The 23,775-nt window shown below is 39.5% G+C and overlaps 1 protein-coding gene across 1 annotated transcript in view; it reads left to right on the top strand.

Annotated features, from left to right (window-relative positions):
* Window positions 1-23,775, top strand: part of LOC123249339 — a 192,956-nt gene that overhangs the window by 26,881 nt on the left and 142,300 nt on the right. Inside the window, exons 8-15 of the mRNA XM_044678334.1 lie at window positions 4,473-4,576; window positions 7,457-7,622; window positions 16,023-16,205; window positions 16,949-17,101; window positions 17,343-17,487; window positions 18,821-18,979; window positions 20,396-20,520; window positions 22,770-22,970. Coding sequence (XP_044534269.1) covers window positions 4,473-4,576; window positions 7,457-7,622; window positions 16,023-16,205; window positions 16,949-17,101; window positions 17,343-17,487; window positions 18,821-18,979; window positions 20,396-20,520; window positions 22,770-22,970 — 1,236 coding nt within the window. The remainder of the gene's footprint in view (window positions 1-4,472; window positions 4,577-7,456; window positions 7,623-16,022; window positions 16,206-16,948; window positions 17,102-17,342; window positions 17,488-18,820; window positions 18,980-20,395; window positions 20,521-22,769; window positions 22,971-23,775) is intronic.

Raw genomic sequence — 23,775 nt, 5'->3', positions numbered from 1 at the left:
CAAAATTTGTGTACAAAAAAAGAGAATCTCTCTTGTCTGGTACTTTACAAGATGGATGTGTAACTCCTGAGGATATAGATTAAATGAGGGAAGTGGAGAGAGGAATAATAGATAAGAAAAAGTAGGTGGGACCTAAATATAAAGGAATAAGAGGAGGAAAGATGGGGAGTGAGTCAAACCATTCCTCTGGGTTGCTGGAGAGAAATATTTGAGCATTAACAAATTCAGCTTCATTGTACTTGATTCTCTGGGGGGTCCAACTGTCATGAGTTCTTGGAAGGAACCCAACCTGGCAGTGGGAAAGGGGGTATAATTTGGAATTAAGTGTTGGTCTTTCCAGAAAGCTCTTGATAATCCATGGGATTGGTGGATAGGGAAGAGGAATAAATGATCATTTGGAAAATGTCACACTAATTCAGGAGGAAGAGAAATGCCAAGGAAATTGCCAGTTGGTCTCCATGCCACCATTTCTTCCCCATTGCATCCATTTTCTACTCAGCTGTCAAACTGATATTTTTTCCTTACTTATTTATATTTATCAGTTCTTTCTCTGGAGGTGGACATATACAAGTTATTCCTCAAACAGTAATTCTGTTGCAGGAGGGAGCAGGTAGACCCATTGGGAATGGAGATACAGGCCGGGGAAAGTCACAGATTTAGGGACACAGAGGAGAATAAAAAAATAATCTGTGACTGTTGCTGGTTCTGCTTATTTTGCTCTTCATAATTTTGTTGTGGGAGAAACACATCCAAGTCTGTAGCAAGGTCTCCCCCCAAGAATGGGAGACTCAAACTCTGTTCAATCCAGAAGTAAGAAAATAATTTTATTTGAAGAAGAAATTTATAGTGATATCACCATAAACTTCTTCTTCAACTATATATCTATGTCTATCTCTCTCTCTCTCTCTATCCAAACAATTAAATAATTAAACAAACAAATATATATACACTAGCTAGTGGAATAGCCTGGGGGCTAATAGGCTACCCTATCTGGAGCTGATAGAATAGCCCAATAAGGAATGGAGTAGCAGCCCCAGGCATGGCGTCACAACCCCATCTGTGGAGTTGGACCCCAAGGTATCAATCAAGGTATGCATATTTTTTGAGGTTCTGGGAGCTTCCAGAGAAATCTCCACCTTTTATTGTTATAGCCTGAAAAACTCTGGATGACCAAATTCAGGTAGAAGTGTATTTGGAGGCTTGAGACATATGTTATAGGGAATAAGGAGCATGTGCAGGCTTGAGGGATTCTTCTGGAATGCCAGAGTCTTCAGTGCTCAGGTCACTTGTTCCCCACTGTCTACCTTGTCTCCATTTCTCAATGTGGGAGAGGTCTCCTGCCCTGCTGGAATGGGAATGTGGGGAAGGGGATGCAGAAGGGTCCTAACAGTTCAGAACTAAGGTAAATAAAAAAACAAAATGAGTAATTAATAAAAACAGACTTGGCACAAAGCTGATGGCCCAGTATAGTGTATTATCAAACCAGTAGAAGTGATTCATGCTTGCAATTTATGCTTGACTAATGTTGCAGTTTATGATTAACTATAGTGCTACCTGATGAGAAATGTGAGATTTCAGAATATAAGGGTCCTGTTCCCATTACTACCTCTTACTGCCTGCTGTCAGCTCCAATCAATTTCATTTGGTCTTTTCATGTTTTTAAAGAATTATCCATTCATCATTTCTTTTATTTTCTTAAAAAAAAAGAAACCCTTACCTTCTGTCTTAGAATCAAGACTAAATATCAATTCCAAGGTAGAAGAGCAGTAAGGGCTAGGCAGTTGGGGTTAAGTGACTTGCCCAGGGTCAAACAGCTAGGAAGTAAGTGTGTGAAGTCAAATTTGAACCCAGGATCTCCCATCTCTGGGCCTGGCTCACAATCCACTGAGCCACCCAGCTGCCCCCATATGTTGTTTCATTTGATCCTTACAAAAACTTTGTTAGGAAGGTGTTATTTATTATTCCCATTTTATAGAAGAGGTAACAGAGGTTGAGAGAGATGAAGTGACTTACACAGGCTTAACTCAGCTAGTAAGTGATTGGAAGAGAATTTAAACCAGAGTCTTTCTGAAATCAAGTCCATCTCTTTATTCACTCTACCAACCAGTGAATGCATCTAGGACAAGGCACCCTGGCTGGGAGATGCTTTGGCATACAAGAGAATATGAAAAGAGGAGTTATTTTAAAGGAAAAATCTGTTCAGATTTTTCTGAAACACCAGGAAACACTAGGAGCTGATAATGGAAAGGAAATCACTAGCAAGTGGGAAACATATGCCTGAGTTTCCCAAGAGCCTGGCTCTCTGCCCAATAGTCTCAGGAAAGGGAGAAGAACATCTAAGATGAAGGATTCCTGTACAAAATACCAAGTGCTCAGAAGAACTGAGCACCTTTCAGTAGAGTTCCCAAACCCTTAGCACCTCCAGGCCTGGAGCTGAGTGGAGTCTGGAAGGTGAGAGGAGACCAGGAGGAAGCACATTGGCCCCTTGGAGATCCCGGCCAGATTTAGGGACCCAGATTGAAATTAGGAAAAGCCAGCTCCCAGAACCTTGTCTAGAAAGTGCCATGTGGCAGACTGGACCAGGCCAGAGAGGGAGGCTAGTTTCTTAGCTCATCTCAGCTCCATTCAGTAAGAACTCTCTACAACAAGGGCTCCATTCACAGAAACCAGGCTGAAGAAATTATGAAAACAGCTTGTTCTGGAACAGATAGAAGATCTTGGCATTTGGAACCTCAAATATTGCTTTAGTTGACACTGGGCCCATGTGGGTCCCAAATAGTCAGGAGACAAGATATTTTTTTTTTTTTAAAAACCCTTACCTTCCGTCTTGGAGTCAATACTGTATATTGGCTCCAAGGCAGAAGAGTAGTAAGGATAGGCAATGGGGGTCAAGTGACTTGCCCAGGGTCACACAGCTGGGAAGTGTATGAGGCCAGATTTGAACCTAGGACCTCCTGTCTCTAGGCCTGGCTCTCAATCCACTGAGCTACCCAGCTGCCCCCAAGACAAGATATTTTAGTGGCAGCAGGGTACTAGAGAAAGATGATTGGTCCTGGGGTCAGAAAGAGCCAGGGTTCGATAAATTGTGGTGATAGAATATTATTGTTCTGTAAGGAATGATGAACTGCCTGATTTCTATATGAACTGGAAAGACCTCCATGAACTGATACGGAGTGAAATGAGCAGAACCAAGAGAACATTGTACACAGAAAGTGAAACATTGTGGAACAATCCAATGTAATGGACTTTGCTACTAGTAGCCATGCAACAAGCCAGGATACTCCTGAAGGAGTTATGGGAAAGAATGCTACCCACATTAAGAGAAAGAATTATAGGAGTAGAAATGCAAAAGCAAAACACATGACATCATTTATCATATATATGTATATATATATGTATATATATGTGTGTGTGTGTGTGTGTGTGTGTGTGTGTGTGTGTGTGTGTGTGATTTGGGCTTTAGGCTTTAAAAAACTGCTCTATAGCAAAAATGAATAATATGGAAATAGGTATCAAGTGATAATATTTGTACAACCCCGTGGAATTGCTTCTCTGGGACAGGGGAGGGAAGAGGGGAGAAAAAGAAAATGAATCATGGAAACATGGAAAAATATTTAAAAAGAAAGAAAAAAAGAGCTAGGGTTCGAGTCCTGATTTCTAATATTTACTAGCTATGTGACCCTCCCTATTAAGTAATTTAATTTTTTCTGATACTTTTTCTCCTCATCTGCAAAATGAGTAATGTTTTCATTACCTATTTCAGAGGGGGAGCTTTATAAACCTTAAAGTGTTAGAAAAATATGAATGATTATCTGGCTCTGGCCACCATCTAGTTTATACCTATATCTGAGATTAAAGGTATATTTTGTGGATATGATGGAAGTTTCTTAAATCCTTCTGGAGATCAGAGGTCATTTCTCTGAATATACTTGGTTATTTCTTTGTAAGCATTTTTTTAAACCCTTACCTTCCATCGTAGACTCAATACATTGGCTCCAAGGTAGAAGAGTGGTAAAGGCTAGGCAATGGGTGTTAAGTGACACAGCTCGGATGTGTCCGAGGTCAGATTTGAACACAGGTCCTCCCATCTCTAGGGCTGGCTCTCTATCCACTAAGCCTCCTAACTGCCCCTATTAGCATCTTATGAAATATTTATATTTAAATTATATTTAAAGTTCAAATCCTGTTTGTGAAATATTTATAAACTGCCTAACATAGTGTCTGGAACATGATAGGTGCTTAATAAATGTTTATTTTCTGCCTTCTTTCTGGGACTCATTTTATTGGTGAGGAAACCAAGGCCCAGAAAAGGGGAGAAATGACTTGCTTAAGACCATGGCCCTATTTGGGAGCCTTGCCATGGATGTTCATTTTGCCCTCTCTGGAAACAGGAAGGGATGGATAAGAAGACCTTTCAAAGTCTCTGCCTAGTGAGTATTCCATAAAACTCTCATTTCCCCCCTCATTTCCAGACTGCAGAACTCTTCATGGATCTGGTATTCGAGCTGAGGGGCTTGTCTGCCGACTCGCTGATGGATCTCTGGCGAAGATCTTCATTTAAATGCAGAGACAATTGGTAAGAGGCTATTTCCCAGAGTGATGGACTGGGGAAAGATCAGGACAGCTTTGCCTGGGCTTTGGGGTTCTTCCGGGTGATGCCCTAACCTCACGTACAACTCGGATGCCACGGGGATAGATAATAAAATCCCTCCATCTGTCTCTCAGTTTGTCTTCCCTGAGTGACACTGACCTGGGACTCATTCTCCAGATTTTGCTGTGTGTCTTGGGAAGTCTGCCAGGACAGCAAACTGGGCAGGGCAGCCTGGACTTTCCCACGGACCCCAGCACTGTCCTGCCACAGAATAGAGAGCTGAAGGGCCAGGCTACATAAAGGCTAGTATTGTTCCTTCCCACAGAAGAGGACCCTCCTGCTCAGAGATAGAATTAGCATTCAAATACATCTTGGGTACCATTCCTGGGGAAAGGAGTCAGGAGGAGGGAGGGGGATGATGACAGGGTTGGGATATGTGTCTAACATGCCCAGTTCATGGGAGTCATTCTGCTAGCATCACAACCTGCTGGACTCTGCAACTCTCTGGTCAGCAAGTAGAACCCATGGGTGGAGTGAGACTATAAATACCAGAAGAAAACTAAGAGGGAATTCCAAAGCCCTGCCAGGCTCACCTTCCAGGCGGACTTGCTAAGACATACACCTGTCCACTAGACTAAGACCAGCACAGAAGGAAGGCTCAGGACTTGTTCCTTCTTTCTCTTGGCTCCTCTGCCTTCTTAGAGGTCATTGGATGATACCAATTCCAATCATAGCAGCCTTTGAGGGATACTACTGGTGCTTGGTCTGTCCACTGAAGGAACATGATGTAGTCCTGGTTCTTTAAGATTGGCAGACTCTCTTGGGACATTAATTTTTCCCTACTGCTCTGCTTTTATCTAATCAAAGAGTTTTTCAAGGCAGATACCCTCTTCAAAAAACTTTCCCTTTCTTCCCACAGTTCTTAATTCAAACCCAGGGTTAGGTTTCAAAGACCTAAGTCCTTGTAGTGATATCTATGAAAAAGGTCTTTGGAAGACCGGACAAACAAGATGTGTGTTTATTATGTTGCTGTTTGTTGTCATTATCCAAAGTCCCACAGTCAGCAGGCTCTCTGCTTCTGCTTGCTGACAATGGAGCATCTCTGTTCTTCTCTGGCTTTCTTAGAAGAATGGCCTGTGATTGACACTTGCCAGGGCTAATGAGTCTAAGAAGCTCACCCCCAGGTCCTGCTGCCCTTTGTGTTTGGAGAAAGGGGATTTCTAAGAGATTCATCCCCTCTATTCTGTGACTTCAGGATCCTAGAATTCTGCATTTATTTCCCATCCTTTAAATTTACCTTTCAACAAGAGTTGTGATTCGAGCCTTGTTTGCTGACTCTCCAAGCCTGGTCCCAGTCTTTAGAAGTGGTGTGGTTTGGTGGAAAGAGCACTAGACTTGGTTCTCAGAAGATATGAGTAGCTTCAAGCTCCAATTTTCCCACTTCCATTTACACGAACTTGAGCTCATCACATTAGTACTTTGAACCTTAGTTTCCTCATCTGACAAATGGAAATAGTAACACCTGCCCCTCCATCCTTACACAAAGGATTGGGAGGGCAAAATAAGTTTATGAATGTGAAAGTATTTTGAAAACTGAGAGGCTGCATGGACAGTGGACAAAGAACAGACCTTAGAGTCAGAAGGACCTGGGTTTAAGTCCTGCCTCTGACACATACACACACACACTCTCTATAGACAAGTCACTGGACTTCTCAATGCCTCAGGAACTCTTAGATTATAAGATTATATGATTTGTATTGGTAGAGGAGGCTCTTGCACTGGGAATGTTCCTTATATCAATGAAATCACAGATCATAAGATCACAGTTTTTTATTAATAATTATTTGGTTACACTAAAATTCCCTGGTGTCTCCCTCTCCCTCCCTCCCTCTCTCCCTCTCTGTCTCTGTCTCAGTCTCTGTTTCTCTCTCCGAACTAATTATCAGTTCTTTCTCCGGAAGTATACACACACAAGTTATTCTTCAAACATTAATTCTGAACTTGTATATAATGTTCTCTTGGTTCTACTTGTTTCACTTTTCTTTATTTCATGTAGTCCTTTCCATGTTTTTTTTAAAGTTAACATGCCATTTCTTATGGCATAGTAGTATTCTATCAAAGCATATGCCATAACATGCCCAGTCATTTACTAGTTGACGGACATCCCCTCAGTTTCCAGTTCTTTGCTACCATAAAGAGAGCTGCTTTAAATACTTTAGAACATATAAGTTATTTTCCTTTTTTTACCTGATCACCTTTGGGAATAGACCCAACAGTGGTATGGTTGTGTATACATAGTTTTGCAACATTCTGGGCAAAATTCCAGATTGCCCTTCAAAATGGCTGGTTCAGTTCACAGTTCCATCAACAGTGAATTCTGTTCCAAATATCATAGATTTAAAGCTAGAATGGGCCCTCCTTTTATAGATGAGGAAAGTAAGGAATACAGTTTAAGTGACTTGCCTATAGTTGCACAGCTAATAAATGTCTGAGGTAATAGGAACTCAAGTCTCCCTGACTTCAAAACCACTTTCTACTTTATCTACTATTTCTTATTAGACCTAAATAACTCAAAATATTAAAATAAAATATTAGAAATGCCATGAAGTATTGTAGTTCCCAAGGAAGAAACTCAACAAAATTAGGTGTTCAATTATAAGAAATTTATGCATAGTTTACTTAATATGCAAATAAACATTTCCTTGGTCCTTGTCCCTTTCCCATCAGATTTAATTTGTACGGGAAAGCACAAAGACTAAATATATTCCTGAGTTTCCTGAAGCTACCCTGATTTTGGGGGAGGTATCATGAGAGGGGGATGACTTTTGTTGATGGTGACCATTGACTAGCCCATGACTGTTTCAGGCAACCCCTGGTGGATGCTCTGCCCTCTTGTGGAACAGAAGCTTGTATTGCCCTCATGAAGGAGCTCATCGTGTCTGGAGATGTGGAAAACGATGAGGCAGAATCATTCCTCTGGTCCTTGGCATTTGTCCCTCAGCCCACATCTGGCATGGTTCATTTACTGCTGGTGAGTAAATTTCTGCCCTTTTTCTGAAAATGATCCCGATGTTCTCTAGATTACTCCAGAAGGCATGTGGTGGCTCTGCCAATGAATCTGACAACCTACCCCTGGCATGTTAGGGAAATCCCTGTGATTCCAGACTGAGAGCCAGAACTCCAAGGCTCATCTGGCTATTGTGTCACCCTATTTGTTAAAAGTATTAGCTTGTGGAGTGGGGTGGACATCTAGGTGGCTCAGTGGAGTAAGAGGAGGCCCAGAGATGGTTGGTCCTGGGTTCCAATCTGACCTCAGATACTTCCTAGCTATATGACCCTGGATAAGTCACCTAACCCCTATTGCCTAGTCCCTTACTGCTCTTCTGCCTTGGAACCAATACATAGTATTAATTCTTTGACCGAAAGCAAAGGTTTAAAAAAATAAAGTATAAACTGTAGGATATGCTTCTATAGGATCATAAATTTGTAGCAGGAAAAGATTTTAGGGGTCGTTGAGTCCAACTTCTTCATTTTGTAGATACACAGAGAAGTTTAATGACTTGTACCAGGTCACATAGCTAATACATACTTGAGTCTGGATTGGAACACAGGTTTTCTTAATTTTAAGTCCAGTACTCTACCCACTATCCCACCCTGCTTTCTCAACCAACCCTCTCATATAACAGATGAGGAAAGGAGGCCCAGAGAGCTTATATGACTAGTCTAACGTTACCCAAGTTGTAAATAGCAGAACTGAAAGTTGAACCCATGTCCTCCAGACTAGATTGAAATCATTAACTGCCCTCTGAGGGAGTGATTCACCATCCCTGACAGCTACACATTCGTATTTGGGAGTTGGAAGTGATTGAACTATCCAGGTTTATAACTGGAGTGATAAAAGACCTTACCTACATCAATTTGGACATTATTGAGGATTCCTAGTGTGTGAGTGGCAGTAAGCCTTTGATAGGACTATAGAAGATCTGATATTGTCCTGGTGAAATGTGATATCTTAAAGGATGAACCCAGGTCATTGGAACTGGTTTGTCTCTCTGATCTGGATGAAGGAGGAAGGTTCTCTTTGTCACTTGCATGGGAGCCAACAGTAACACTGGAGTTAAGAGTGACAAGCATTTCTAACAGGGTAGAATAGATGCTTATGTGAAAGGACTCTCATAAATGATGGCTCTGTTGTCCAATTATTCCTCCCTGCTTCCAATTTGACTATGTGCTTCTAGCCTCTTCTTTTTCCTCTTTCTCTCCTTCCAATAATCCCCCTTTGCCTTTGTTTCCCTTCCCACCTCCAAAGCGACTTGCTGATCTAACGACTCCTTCCTTCCTTCCTCAAATTTGCATAGCTTGGCCAAGAGTCCCATTGGAGGTCAGGACCTTGGAGAGAGTATGAGAGAGGTGTTGAGTTCTAATTGAAGCCAGGGGACAAAGAGCTCCAATTTAGTCATTTCAGTCTCCACATCATTTGGATGTGTTCAGGCTGCCAAGGAACACAACTAAGATAGACTACTCCAGGGAATTGCCTTTGAATTCTGTCTCTTTCCCATAACATGGTCTGAACTCTAGCTCATGAGCTCTGATCCCATTTGAAACTATTTTTACCTAGGAAAATGGGGGAGCAAGGGGTAATGGGGAACAAAGAGAAGATATGTAAAATTGTAGGCAGTACAGAATGTTTTCTGTGATGAGAGAATATAAGGTCTTTGAAACCAAGGACTCTAATTTTTATCTATATCTTCAGCCCTATCATAGTGTCTGGAGTTTAATAAAAGTTTGTTGATTAGTTGACTGATAGTCTTTATTTGCTTTTTAGGACTCTTGTAGAGAAATTACTTTGTAAGTCTTAAACAGTCCATATGACAGTGAATTAAAAATTCAATTTAATTTAACAAGCACTTAAGCTCTTGCTGTATACCAGTGGATAGAACTCTGGACCTGGAGTCAGCAAGATCTGAGTTCAAATCTGGCCTCAGATACTTGCTAGCTATGTGTCCCTGGGCAAGTCACTTAAGCCTTGTTTGCCTCAGTTTCCTCATCTGTAAAATAAGTTGGATAAGGAAATGGCAAACCACTTCAGTATTTTTGCCAAGAGAACCCCAAATGGAGTCATGAAGAGTTGGACACAACTGTAGTGACTGAACAACAAACATAACAAGTACTAGGCTAGGTCCTGAGAACACAAATAAAAAAAATGAAACAGTTGCTGCCCTCAAGAAGCTAGATTTTTGAAGAGTCTGAATTCAAACATGGGTATTTATCCAAAACTCTTTCTGGTACATTATGCTATAGAACTCAACCATAAAATAATACATGGGGGAGGGCAGCTGGGTAACTCAGTGGATTGAGAGTGAGGCCTAGAGATGGGAAGTCCTAGGTTCAAATCTAGCCTCAGACACTTCCTAGCTGTATGACCCTGGGCAAGTCTCTTAACTCCCATTGCCTAGCCCTTACCACTCTTCTACTTTGGAGCCAATACTGTGTATTGGCTCTAAGACAGAAGGTAAGGGTTAAAAAAATAAAATAATACATGTTTTCCAGGGAGAACTTAGGAAGGAAAATTACTTTACCCTAAAGAGCATCCAGTAAGAGAAGGGGACAGCTGGGTAGCTCAGTGGATTGAGAGCCAGGCCTAGAAATGGGAGGTCCTAGGTTCAAATCTGGTCTCAGACACCTCCTAGCTGTGTGACCCTGGGCAAGTCACTTAACTCCCATTGTCTAGCCCTTACTGCTCTTCTGCCTTAGAACCAACACAGTATTGATTCTAAGATGAAAGGTAAGAGTTTTTTTTAAAAAGAGAGAACAGAAAATAAATTTAAAAATTATAATTATAATATAAAAGAGAAAGTTGAAGGGAATCATCATTTAGTATTGAGCTATCTTCTGAGATTAGCTTCTCAAATGTAGTTTTGATCAAGTAATTGAAATAAATGAGACAGAAGCCAGTTATCTGAATTGGAAAGGACGCATGTACATTATTTTTTAGGGCTAAAAAAGGCTGCTTACCTGAGTCAGAATGAGAATTTAGAAAAATCACCATCAGATATGAGAAGTGAACAAGTGGCCATTTTATGTCAATTTGGAAAATAAAAACGTGCAGTCATGCATGCGTGTGTGTGTGTGTTGTAAAAATAAAATTAGGTGAGCAATGCAAGGCACAAGGAATGGTAAAGAGACTCTTGTTTATGAAAAATAAACAATTTATTTAAATATATATAAGAGAAAAAGGATTCCTAATTCTAAGGGATTCTAACTCCACCCAAATAAACTCCCAGGACCCACAAGGAACCGCATCTCCTGTGGTTCACAGGCTATGCTAATTCTCCTTGATCTAACTAACCAAATTTATACTATTCTAAATAAACCTAACCACTATAACTCTTAACTTCACCTTCAAGTTATAAAGATAACCAAGGATAGCTGGTTGAGTCTCTACAAGAATCAAGTTAGGACTCTGAGCCTTAATAGACTCAGAATACAAACCAAAGATCAAGTTTTATTTGGTCTTTTCACAGTTTAATCAATCTATAGACAGTAAAAGATAAATGAATAGTGTTTTCCAAGTTGGAAAAGAAACACACTCCACTCCTTCAAGTCTTTCACTTAGACCGAGATAGAGAGGGGCAAAGATGTTACCTTCTCTTGCCCTGAGAGAGAAAGCAGCTGCATGTGGCTCTGTCAACTGCCAGAAGCCACTCCTGGAATGCCATGCCCAGAACATGTAACTGTCATAGAAATAATGTTATAATTGCCAACAGCTGAAATTAACACTCTCTCTCAGCTCTATTTGAAACTCCAATTCTTTCTCAAGCCAGCTTCTCTACTTCTTATCATTAAACTAATAAAACAATACTTATTTTCTAATATCATCCTTATAGTTTTATCCCTTCGAGCATATGGAGAGATAAAAGACCTCTCTCCATATGCTTGCTATTCTATGTAATTCTAAAGCTATACCTTATTATTATATTTCTTCAAAAAAATAGTCTTAATTGTATGCTTATCTTATCCTATTCTTATTGCTACACTTATTTATGCTAACCTGTACTAGGGATATAAATTACAATGAAAACAAATAATCAATGAAAACATAATTGCACAAATGCAAGTGCAAAACCATACAATTACAGAAATTCAAAATGCAAACTTTTGAAAAACATTTGAAACAATAAAATACAGTTACGAAAAGACAACTTATGCTTTTCAAAAACTAAAATCTAAAATAATAACTATGCAAAACTCATGCAAACTGTATTTTACAAATCCTATTTGAACAATTCAAATGCAACTCTTTACTATGCTAAGACCTTGTCCTATTGCTAATACAGAAAACCAAACTTAACTACATTAAAACTCAAAATCAGGTTACTATACTAATAAAATCAAAATTTTGTAACAATTTAACTATATACTCTTAGATTGAATCTCTGGGAGCTAGGAGTTCACACTGTGACTGACAGGTGGATCAGTTGGATGTCAGAATGTTCCCAGAGAGGCATGAGGACAGGAGAAGGCAGTTGGCCCGGGGGTGGTGGTGGTGGTGGTAATAAAACCACCCTGGTAGCCCTGGCAGGGATTCTTGGTTCTTACCTTTCCCTGAGACTAGAGATCAGTGGATCCTGGTCTTTGTGGGATTGAGACTTACAAACTTAACCCTGAAAGCTCCTCCTGTTTGTTCCTGTACCATCAACAACCTGTACCTAGACCACCATCTCTGATTCTACTGCCCCTAGATATTAGGAAGTCAATCATCTTAGTCATCTAGGTTTCCCAGGGCCCAGGAGGGATCCGGGAAGTGGGCAGGAGAAGAAGAAGAGGGTGGAAAGAGGTGGATATCTCAAACCAGTTAGGCTTATCATCGAGTGAAGAAGAAGCTGAAAGATTATACAGCAGTTTGCCTGCTCTGGTGTGGCTCTGGCCAGGCTGTACCAGAGAGAAGCTATCATCTTAATTTCTTTACTTCCCTACAGTTTAGAGATTCATCATTATCATTTTAAATTAGGGTCTCCCAATACCTCTATCCCATACCATCTACATCTAGTAGAGGAATATCAGGGACTTTTATTACAGATATATACAATTTCTACACCTGTGTATATATTATGTACAAACTATTTACATGTTGCAGGAGGAAAATAAACTTCCCCCCCTTAAGATAGTCTAAGAAAACCTTAAAGATTTTCTTTTGAAAGATATGTATGTTTTCTTGATGTTATTTCTTAGGAACATACAAAGTATTCCTGTGAGATAAGATCTTATTAATTTAATATGTATAATTATTATTTTACCAAGGTGATTTATCTATATTAATTCATTTCTGTAAATATTCATCACCTGGTTATGTTGTTGTAGAGTTTGTAAGAAATGTGTCCTATATGTGTATGTTATTTTGTAGTGAATATTTACTAAATCTTTAAAGTCACCTTCTCTGCTGCTGTCTTCTGTCTTTGTGTTGTCACTATGTAGTATTTGTTTGCAACTATAGTGAAAGGGTATAATGCTAGAATGGCACAAAAATCTTACAGTTCATGTCCATAATTAGTCTGTGCTCTTCTTTGTGATGATTTTTTCTGTAATGTCTTTGTTACAGTTCAATTGTCCTTTCAGCTGTCATCTTCTCTGTTTCTTCTATGATGTCTTCTCTTTTGTCTCGATCTTGCTCTTTGTCTCTAAGTTAGTCTTCTTCTTGAATCATTTCTTCTTCTGATATCTTTTTGACTGCAGCCGTGTTGTCTGATGAAATCTCTTCTGCTGCTTTTGCTTTTTTCACATGCGAGCAATGCAGACAGGATTCTTTCTCTAATCCACGAATAGCTGAAGGTGTTGTCAAAATAACATTAAAAGATCCTTCTCATAAAGGTCGTGTTGCACTAGTTCTATTAAAGGTTTTTATGTAAACTGAATCTCCAGGTTTTATTGTATGTAGTGCATAATCTAACGGACTCCCTTGAGTTAAAATTCCCATTTCTTGTAATTCTCTAACCTTGTTTTATAATTCTGTGATATATTCAGCAAGTGCAAGATCTCCTCCAAGCATAGATATATAAGCTTTCTTAAAACATTTTGCCTGCAATGGTGAATATCCAAATAACATTTCATATGGTGAGATATGCACATCTCCTCTTGGTCTAGTGTGCAGATAGAATAGCACTAGAGGCAAAATCTCTGGCCACTTCAAATGAGTTTCCATGCATAATTTCCCAACCATACTTTTGATTTCTCTGTTTAGTCTCTCCATCTGCCCAGAACTTTGTGGGTGATATGAGAGATGAAATTTTGGCGTGATACCCAAATTCTCATAAACTTGTTTTAGAACCAAATCTATAAAATGGCTCCCTTTGTCAGAATCTATTCTCAGTGGTACACCAAATCTTGGAATGATCTCTTTCAACAAAATTTTGGCTACAAAGCTTGATGTGTTTTTACTAGATGGAAAAACTTCTGGCCATCTAGTCAGTTGGTCCACTATTACTAGACAAAATTTAAAATTTCCTGATTTGGGTATGTTCATATAGTCTATTTGTAAATGCTTAAATGGTGTATGAGCTAGTGTACAACCACCAAAAGCTTTTTGTTTAAATATGCACACACAGAGCAAGTTGAGCAGATTTTATTTGCCACAGTGCTAATTCCTGGAACTATCCAAGTTCTTTTGACAGTATCAATTAATGCTTGTGTCCCAAAATGACCCTTTTTTGTGTATTGCTTGGCAGATGAAAGAGTAAAATGCTTTTGGAAGTTCTAAAGGTTTAAAATACTATGTATTGGTTCTAAGGCAGAAGAGTGGTAAGGGCTGGGCACTGGATGTGAAGTGATTTGTCCAGAGTCACAAAGCTAGGAAGTATCTGAAGCCAGATTTGAAACCAGGACCTCCCATCTCTAGATCTGGCTCTTAATTAACTGAACCACTAAAACTGCCCCTGACAACCTTTCTTCTTTAAATAATAGCCTAATTTAATATATACAATATATAATATTTCATGTATAGTATATCATATATAATTCAAGCATATAATTTCATGTAATATAAATAATAGCCCAATTTAATATATAATGTTTGATTTAATATGCCATATAGATAATTTAATTATATAATAATTAATATAATTTAATGTATAGATGGCTTAGTGGATTGAGAGCCAGGCCTAGAGATGGGAGGTCCTGGGTTCAAATTGTAATAATTAAAATGGGTTTGACAACTATAAGAATTTAAAAAATATTTGTGGTTGACATTAATAAAAATTAACCCTTAAGTCAAAAGGTTGTCAGTAGCTTTAGTAGCTTTATTATAGCAAAATAGTGACAGAAAGAGAGGGAAATGTAGGAAGGAGGTAGAAAATATTGCCTAGCTAACAATACCCTAAGTCTGGGTCTGAGTGCCTCCAGACCGTGAATGCGAATCTCATCACCCCATGAGAGTGTCTCCAGCCAGGCGTTTCAACCACCAAAGAATGATGCCAAAGAGGCTGAGCCTCAAAGGGCAGTCTCTCACACCACGCCATAGAGGCAAGAGTCTCACCTGAGTAAGCATCCCTCTTCAGCCTGAGTCTCCAATGCAGAAAGCCATATCTTCACCAGAATCTAATGCAGAATGAAATCTAATGCAGAGACATCAATGCAGAAGTCCTCCCTCAGCAAGAGCCACCAAGGCAGCAGAATGAATCACAATGCCCTGGGCTGGCTTTATAAGCAGTTTTCTCCATGGCACTTCTTGTCTCTCTGGTGGGCTGGTCTATCACATCTCAGGAACCAATCAGAGTCTCCCAATCTGCTAGCAAGTGGGAGAGCAGTACTTATGGTCTTTAGGACTAAGTGTTAATGACTAAGTAAGTGTGAAAGATGGGGGACTCCAAGTTCTTGATTGATTAAGTTAAAATAAACAAAAAGAGTTTAAATTCTCTTTCACAAAATCTGACCTCAGACACTTCCTAGCTGTGTGACCCTGGACAAGTCACTTAACCCCCATTGCCTAGCCCTTACTGCTCTTCTGCTTTGGAGTCAATACACAGTACTGATTCTAAGGCAGAAGGTAAGGACTTAAAAAAATTAATATATAATATAAATAATAGCTGAATTAAATATGTAATATTTAATTTAATATATTATACATAATACATAATTTAATTATATAATGATATAATACTTAATATAATTTAATATATAATATTCCAATATTATATTGGAATTATATATAATTCCTATATACATATATTATATATATGTATATATATATAAAATTATATATAAAAGTCCAATAGTTCAAGAGGAACACAAAGGGCAGACCATCCCCCTGAGGACTTCTCAATTAAACACCTCCCCTCCCCCCGGGGAAGCCAACCTGATATAGATGTGAAATCCATAACTTTTTGTGTCTGCCTATGAGGAGTGGGGTTCTGATTTTGGAGTCTCTTTTTGTTTCTAGCCTTTGCTGCAGTCCCCAGGAGTGAGTTCGAGTGCCTTCCTCACCATCTCTGCACTTGTACACAACCTGTGCATGGCAGGTGGAGTCTGTGAGCGACTCCCAGGAGTGAGCTCATTCATGCAGATCCTTCGAGAAGCCTTAGGAGAGAGCTGTAGCTCTCAGGGGTCCAAGGACACTGGCCGGGTAAGGAGATCTGGAATCTGGAAGACAGCAAGGTATGATGAGATAGACGAAGGTAACGCTGGGTGGGGAAATAAGAAAATAGGGCAATGACAACTCTGATGGTCAAACTGTTGTAAACTAGTCTGAGGAACTGGATTAATTCAGCTTCTCCTGGGGCTGTCCTGTGGTTGGACTCTCCTTCTTGGATTGAACATAGTGTAAGTAGATAGACCCTCTGCCCCAGAGCATTTCAGTCCTTGCCCCCTAACCCCTAAAAACCTGGTCCCTCAAAATTACCTTTCCTTTGGGCAGAAAGTGATTTGAAGGGCTCCTCTTAGCTTGTCATTTCCTCCTGTGGTACCCCCTCTTCGTGAGGGAAATTAGGTCCAAAGAACATAATCTCTCTCCCCATAGAAACTTGGACCCTGAAAGGATTCCCTTTCTTGGATAAAAAATGATCTGGGGGAATTCACCTCCATCTGCTGCTTATCCCCTGGATGGTTGGATATTTCACTACCCCTGTACTACACCTGGTCTAGAGAAATAGCATCTCTCTAGCAAGACCCCATCCTTGCCTCTTCTTTATCCTGGCACCAACTTGCCTGGGATCTCATATCTCTTTCCCTTACCCTTCCCTGATCAGAGGATTGCTTTAGGAAGGAAGTACACCACCGTGGGAAAAAGCACCAGTGGCTCCATCTTAGTTTAGTTTTGCATGCCAGGTAGGGGCTAGTCCATGCCCTAACTTGCCCATTTGGTTTCAGCTCCAGCTCGTGTTGAAGGCCATTGGCAATGCAGGCTTGGCAGCAGCCCCTCTCACCCCGGTCCTGAGCTCCTGTGCAGCCACAAAGAGCAATGCTCCTGAAATACGGCTGGCTGCAATCCAGGCCTTTCGGAGGATCCCTTGCTCTGTGAACGTGAGCTCTCATGGTTGCTATGGTTTGTTGGCACCAGGGTGGCAGTAGGGGAAAAGCACTATTCCTTGAGTGAGGGGCCCCCAGGTTCAGCTCTGATATTTCCTACCTGTTCAACCTTAGACCTTAAAATATGTCTGCTGAATTGAGTTTGTCCATTGCCAAGAGATCCATAAATATAAGGCATTCTTATCATTATGGTTAATTTAAATTGTGTTGCCCCCTTACCATTTGCTTGAGATAGCGCTCTGGACTTGCTCAGCTATACCAAGCCACTGAAGAAGATGCTGAAATCCGCATGACTGCCTACTACTTCTTTATGAAATGTCCCAGCGAGGAAACATTTGCCTTGGTGCGTGAAACCCAGGCAGCAGAGAAGTCCAGCCAAGGTCAGTGGCACTATTGGCTGTATTCCACGGGACTTGGGGGAAGGGTCAGCCAGTTCTAGACTGGGAAAAGAGTATTTCCAGAATGCATAATGGTGTCCTGTAATCTGGTGGGGCAGGCTCACACAGACTAGAGTAGATGGTCCTTGGTGGTGGAAATGGATTACAGTGACGCAAAATGATGTTGAAGTAATAATAATGGTAGATAAGAATTATAAGAAAAATTCATAGACTTTTAGGTGGAAAGAACCTGAGAGAGCTTATAGTTCATTCTGTATTTTTATAGCTGAGATCCAAGGTCACAAGCATAGGACTTCAACATTGGACTTCTATTGCTTGTAGAGTACTTTATGGTTTTGTTTTGTTTTTTTCCCAAATGATTTTTCAATATAACCTCTCTAGGCCTCAGTTTCCTCATCTACCTCATTGTGAGCATTAGACTAGTTGATCTTGGAGGTCCTTTCTAACTCTAACCCTTTTATCCTAAATTATTTTATTTGAGCCTCACAATAGCCAGAAACAAAGAGAGTGCTAGATCCTATATTTGCTTCTTTCCCCCAAGACTGAGAAAATCTCTTTCCCATAAAGTGTTTCAGGGACCATGAGTCTCTTTAGCCTAAGACTGACTGACCCAAAACAGTCAGGATCTTGATTATAATATAATTTCCAGGTTTCTAAAACCCTTTGGCTTCCATTTTTCCAGGCAAAGGCACAGACTGTGGAAACAAATCACTGGTGTGGAGGAACACATAGTCTTTTGTTCCAAAGTAGGATTCCTGAGAAACTAAGTGTCTCTCAGTAGAATTTCAGAGGTGGAAGAGACTTCAGAGGCCATTTATTTCAATCTTATACCTAAAGAATTTCTACAATGTTTCCAACAAATTTGAACCCAACATGGAGCCTTTGCTGTGATGACTGTTAAAAAGAGAGCCCCCACTATTTTTAGGGCAGGCTGGCCATTCCTGTTTTGAAAGAGACTCTAATTATTATTTTTCTGCATATGGAGTCTAATTTTGTTTTTTTGGGACTTTCACCTATTGCTTCAGGTTCTGCCCAAATCCTGGTTCCAAGTGACAGTTCTTTTAAAACTTGAAACAGTTCCTTTCTCCCTTTGACTGCTTTTCTTCCTCAGACTAAATAGCTCTAAATTCTTTTAACTAATCATCATATGGCACAATCTCAAGGCCACTGGCAGTCTTGCTTGCCCTTCTCTGAATGATCTCCAGCTTCTCGATGTTCTTCCCAAAATATGGCATCCAGCCTCAACTTTGTAAGAATATTGCTCTCTTCCTCACTGATTATCTCTTTCTTCATTCCCGTTTCTTCCTGGCTCAAGTGGGAGCCTTTGTCTGGAGCCACCTCTCTCAGCTGCTGGAGACTGATGACCCCCTCAAACGTTCCCTTCGGGACTCCCTCCCTGATGATATCCTCAGCCAGGAATTTGAGGCCGAGACGTGGAAACATTCCTCCTATTCAGATGTCACCTTTCACTCAGGTATGATCGAACCCAATTAACCTGTTTTTTTTTCCGCTTGTTAATAATTCCTGGAAGAGGTTTGATGGAAGCTTGCCATTTCAGACCCTCTCAACCTGGCCCCAACATCCTTTTCCTAAGCTTTACTCTCTTGTATAGACTAAACACTTCAGCCAAACTGGACGATTATTCATTGTCCCCTGAATATATTCCATCCTTTCTTGACTTTGTTAATACTTGGAATCTTTCCTCAATCTCTGCCTGTTGAAATCTTATCCCTCTTTCAAGACTCAGCATAGTTGCCAATTCTTCCACTCAGTTATCTCTGATTGCGCCAGCCCAAAGTTTCTCTCTCCCCTTTGCCTATTGGATGTACTTACCATTTTCTGCTTTCTCTGGTAGTTCTTTGTTTATATCTTGTGTCTCTCATTAGATCATCAAATTCACAAGGGAAGGTTCGGGATTGTATTTATCTCTGTATCTTCCTTAACACCGAATATAGACATTTGTGTATGGGGCACTCTCAGTAAACATTAATAGAATGAATGCATTCTGGAGATTGGCTAAAGGGAGCACTGGGTTATTCTGGGAAATATGTCTTACTGGGATAGTTTTGTTTTGGGACCATATTTGTGATTTTATTGGTATGGGGAACTTCCAGTGAGAAAACTTTTATGAATACAGGTCGAGACCTGCTCTTAGAGAGTTTTCTGAAGCATCTAGAAGTTAAAGAACTTGCCTTCATCACACTGCCAGAGGCAAAATTTGCACTGGATCTTTTTGGCTTTCTAGGCAATTCTCAGTATACTATATCACATTGCCTCTCATGTCACCGTTTGAATCAGGAATCTCATTGCAATTATCAGTACTTGTTTTTATCTGTACTACCTTCCCCATTAGTCTGGCTAATGTGTGTATTAGCATATGCATACTTGGCAGCTAAGTGGCATGGTGGATACAGCACTAGGTCTAGAGTCAGAAAGACTCTGGGCTCAAATCTGGTCACAGAGACTTACTAGTCATTTAATCCAGTTTGCCTCAGTTTCCTCATTTATAAAATTATCTGGAGCAGGAAATGGAAAACTATTCTGGTATCTTTGCCAAGAAAACCCCAAGTGGGTTCATAAAGAGTTGGACACGATTAAAAAAACAACTGAACTATAATAAAATATTCTTTCTTTTCCCTTTATTTTCCTAACCTTTGTCCCTGTGACCTCCCTAGACATCTGTTCCCTACTCCAGAAGAGAAGCAGGTGAGACTGAAATGAATACCTTCCCCTTTTCAATGTCAACAAAACATCTGGGAAGGATGTCTCTGTCCATTGTTGTATTAAACCCAGTTTCAAAGTCTATTGGTTACTTAAAAATGCTGCTCTGCTACAGAACAATGAAGTGTATTTATACTAATACTAATACTAATAATCTCTTCCCTTTCAGCCTCTAGCAGTATGGGTGCCAATCTGGAAGCCATCCTGCTCTTCTCTCCAGCCTCCTTCCTCCCCCAATCCATCATGGCCAACCTGACCATCCATGTCATGGGCCATGCTATCAACATTCTGGAGGTAAAGCCAGTTTTTGTCTCACTTTTCTTACTTTCTCTCTTGGAAAGCTAGACATATATCTAGGAAGATTGTCATTGAATGGCATGGCACAACAGAAAGAATTTTAGATTTAAGTTATGAATCTCACATTCAATTTAGTAATCAATTAGTATTTACTAAGTACCTACCCTATGCTAGACACTGTGCTAGACACTAGGGGTACAAGTTCAAAGAAGAAAACAATCCCTTGTCACAAAAAACTTACATTCTTTTTATTTTTAATCATTACTTATTTCACTAACAATTTTTTTTTTGCTGAGTTCCAAATTACCTCCCTCCTGCTCTTTTCCCTACATTGAGAAGGCAAGCAATATATCAATTTTACATGTGAAATAATTTTAAAATATTATTTTATTAGCCATATTGTAAAAAAAAGCAAGAAAAATAAAGTGAAGAAAATTACATTTCAACCTACACTCAGAGTTCATCATTACCAGTTCTCTCTCTGGAGGTGGATAGCATTTTTCATGAGTCCTTTGGTATTGTCTTTTATCACAGTAACTAGTTTAGCTAAGTCTTTCACAGTTGATCAATGTTGTAATATTGTTGTTACTATGTTAAATGTTCTCTTAGTTCTTCTCACTTCTCTTTGCATCAGTTCATATAAGTCTTCCCAGGCTTCTCTGAAACCATCCTGCTCATCATTTATTACAAAGGAACTTAATGAGAGAGGGAGAGACAACAGGTAGATATATAACTGTAAATAAATATAAATCAATTTAATCAAATAAATATATTGTAAAGATGTTAAATATATAAATATAAATAAAAAGTAATAAATAATATACCCATCATAGTTCTCTATCTAGATATAGATATATCTATGCCTATTATAATTCTCTTGGTGTAGATATCTATTATAATTCTCTAGATCTAGCTATCTGTATATTATAATTCTATATCTATCTACAAATCTATTATAACTTCTATCTAGCTATAGATATATATATTATAGTTTTCTATCTAGATATAGTTCTCAATCTCTATTGTGTAAATCATTTCACCTTTTCAATCTAGTTTTCTTCTTCTGTGATATGGAATACTGAGATAATACATATTGATATAGATATAGATAAAAACATACATATGTTTTTTAAACCTTAAAGAGATGTTTCAATATTAGCCATTAGTATTATACATAATAATATTATACATTATTATATTATTATTGTGTAATAATATATAATATTATACATTAGTATCATACATAATAATTACAAAATGCTTTCCTCATAGCAAATCTGTAGGATAGGGAGTAAAAGTATTGTTATCCCCATTTAACAAATGAGGCTACTGAGGCTTAGAGTGCTTTCATGATTTATCTAGGAAGTTTCCTTCCCCAACCTTTCATTTAAAGTTCTTCACAGTCTTACTTACCCTTTTCAAATGGATTTCACCTTACTCCCCTTCGTGTACTCTACATTCTAGCCAAACTGGCCATCTTGTTGTTCCCAGCCACGTGACTTTCTATCTTCTATCATGCCTTTGCTCTAGCTCTCCTGTATGTCTAGGGTAATGAATAGAGTGCTAGATTTGGAATCAGAAAGACTTGGGCTCAAATACTCACTCAAATATTTACTAGGTAGATATGTGACAAAAGGCATTACCTTTCTGTGCCTCAGTTTCCTTATGTCCAATGGGCAGATTGGATTCAATGATCTCTAAAGGTCCCTTCTAACTCTCAATCTATGACCCTATGAATTCACTCTCTCCTCATCTGTGTCTTTTAGAATCCCTGGTTTCCTTTAGTGTTTAACTCGAGTTCCATCTCTTGGAGGGAGCCTATGACAATTCCTTCAGATGCTAATGCCCTCCATTTACCCACAGAAATTACTTTGTATTTTCTGTTTACTATGGGCTCCTGGCATGCAAGGATCATTTCATTTTTTTTTCTTTTTATGCCTAACTGGTGGTGTCTAGCATAGCACCTAGAATATAGTAGGTGTTTAATAAATATCTATGAAAAATATAAATACTTGGCAGCATTCATGTAATTGTTCCAGGAGATCTCAATTGACTGTCCACCGAAGATGGAAAGTCTTCTTCCCCACAGGACTCGAGATACTTTCCAAAACTGTCCCCTTTCTCCAGGCTTCTAATGGAACCCAAGAGATTATGATTGCAGTTTTCCCATAAGATTTCCAACAGTCTCTCTGTTCCAATTCTGAAAAATCCCCATTGCCTGCTTCTGAATTTGTTTCTTTTCTCAGCTTGGGCTCCGGGTAGAGAATGCTGAAAAGCTGGCTTCCAGGTGGTTTGGTAGAAAACAAGCAATGGCAGCATTCTGGGATGATGAGGAGAAGGGTGAAACCAGACCAGATACTGATGTGGATCTGGCAGATGGAGTCAATGAGATGAAGTCTGGGGCAGGGTGCCCAGGTGGGGGACAGATGAAGGAGCTCCAGGAGAAGGTAAGGGAATTTGTAGACCCATCCCTCTTTCTCACCTATACACATACAGCACAAATGATCCTTTTAGGGTTTCTAGGACAAATTTTTGAAAAAAAAAATGATTCTGTTTAGAAGCAACTAGAGCAGGTAAGACCATTTATTATTATTTTTTAAAATTTTTAAGAGAACAATTTTAATTTTTTATTTTTTAGAAAAATTTTCCATGGTTACATGATTCATGTTCTTTCTCTCCCCTCCACCTCGCTTAATCCCCGTAGCCGACACACAATTCCACTCAGTTTTACATGTATCATTCATCAAGACCCAATTCCATATTATTGATACTTGCATTGGGGTGGTCATTTAAAATCTACATCCCCAATCATATCCCCATCAACCCATGTGTTCAAGCAGTTGTTTTTCTTCTGTATTTCTACTCCCACAGTCCTTTCTCTGGATATGGATAGTGTTCTTTCTCATAAGTCCCTCAGAATTGTCCTGGATCATTGCATTGCTGCTAGTAGAAAAGCCCATTATGTTCGATTGTGCCACAGTGTATCAGTCTCTGTGTATAATATTCTCCTGGTTCTGCTCCTTTCACTCTGCATCAATTCCTGGAGGTCTTTCCAGTTCACATGAAATTCCTCCAGTTCTTTATTCCTTTCAGCACAATAGTATTCCATCACCAACAGATACCACAATTTGTTCAGCCATTCCCCAATTGATGGGCATCCCCTCGTTTTCCAATTTTTTGTCACCATGAATAGCGCGGCTATAAATATTTTTGTACAAGTCCTTTTCCCTATGATCTCTTTGGGGTATAAAC

Source organism: Gracilinanus agilis, chromosome 1 (genome assembly GCF_016433145.1).
Source record: "Gracilinanus agilis isolate LMUSP501 chromosome 1, AgileGrace, whole genome shotgun sequence".
In the NCBI taxonomy this organism is placed as follows: Eukaryota; Metazoa; Chordata; class Mammalia; order Didelphimorphia; family Didelphidae; genus Gracilinanus; species Gracilinanus agilis.
Note: the sequence above shows the minus strand (reverse complement) of the source record. Positions and strands in the feature narration are given on the sequence as shown.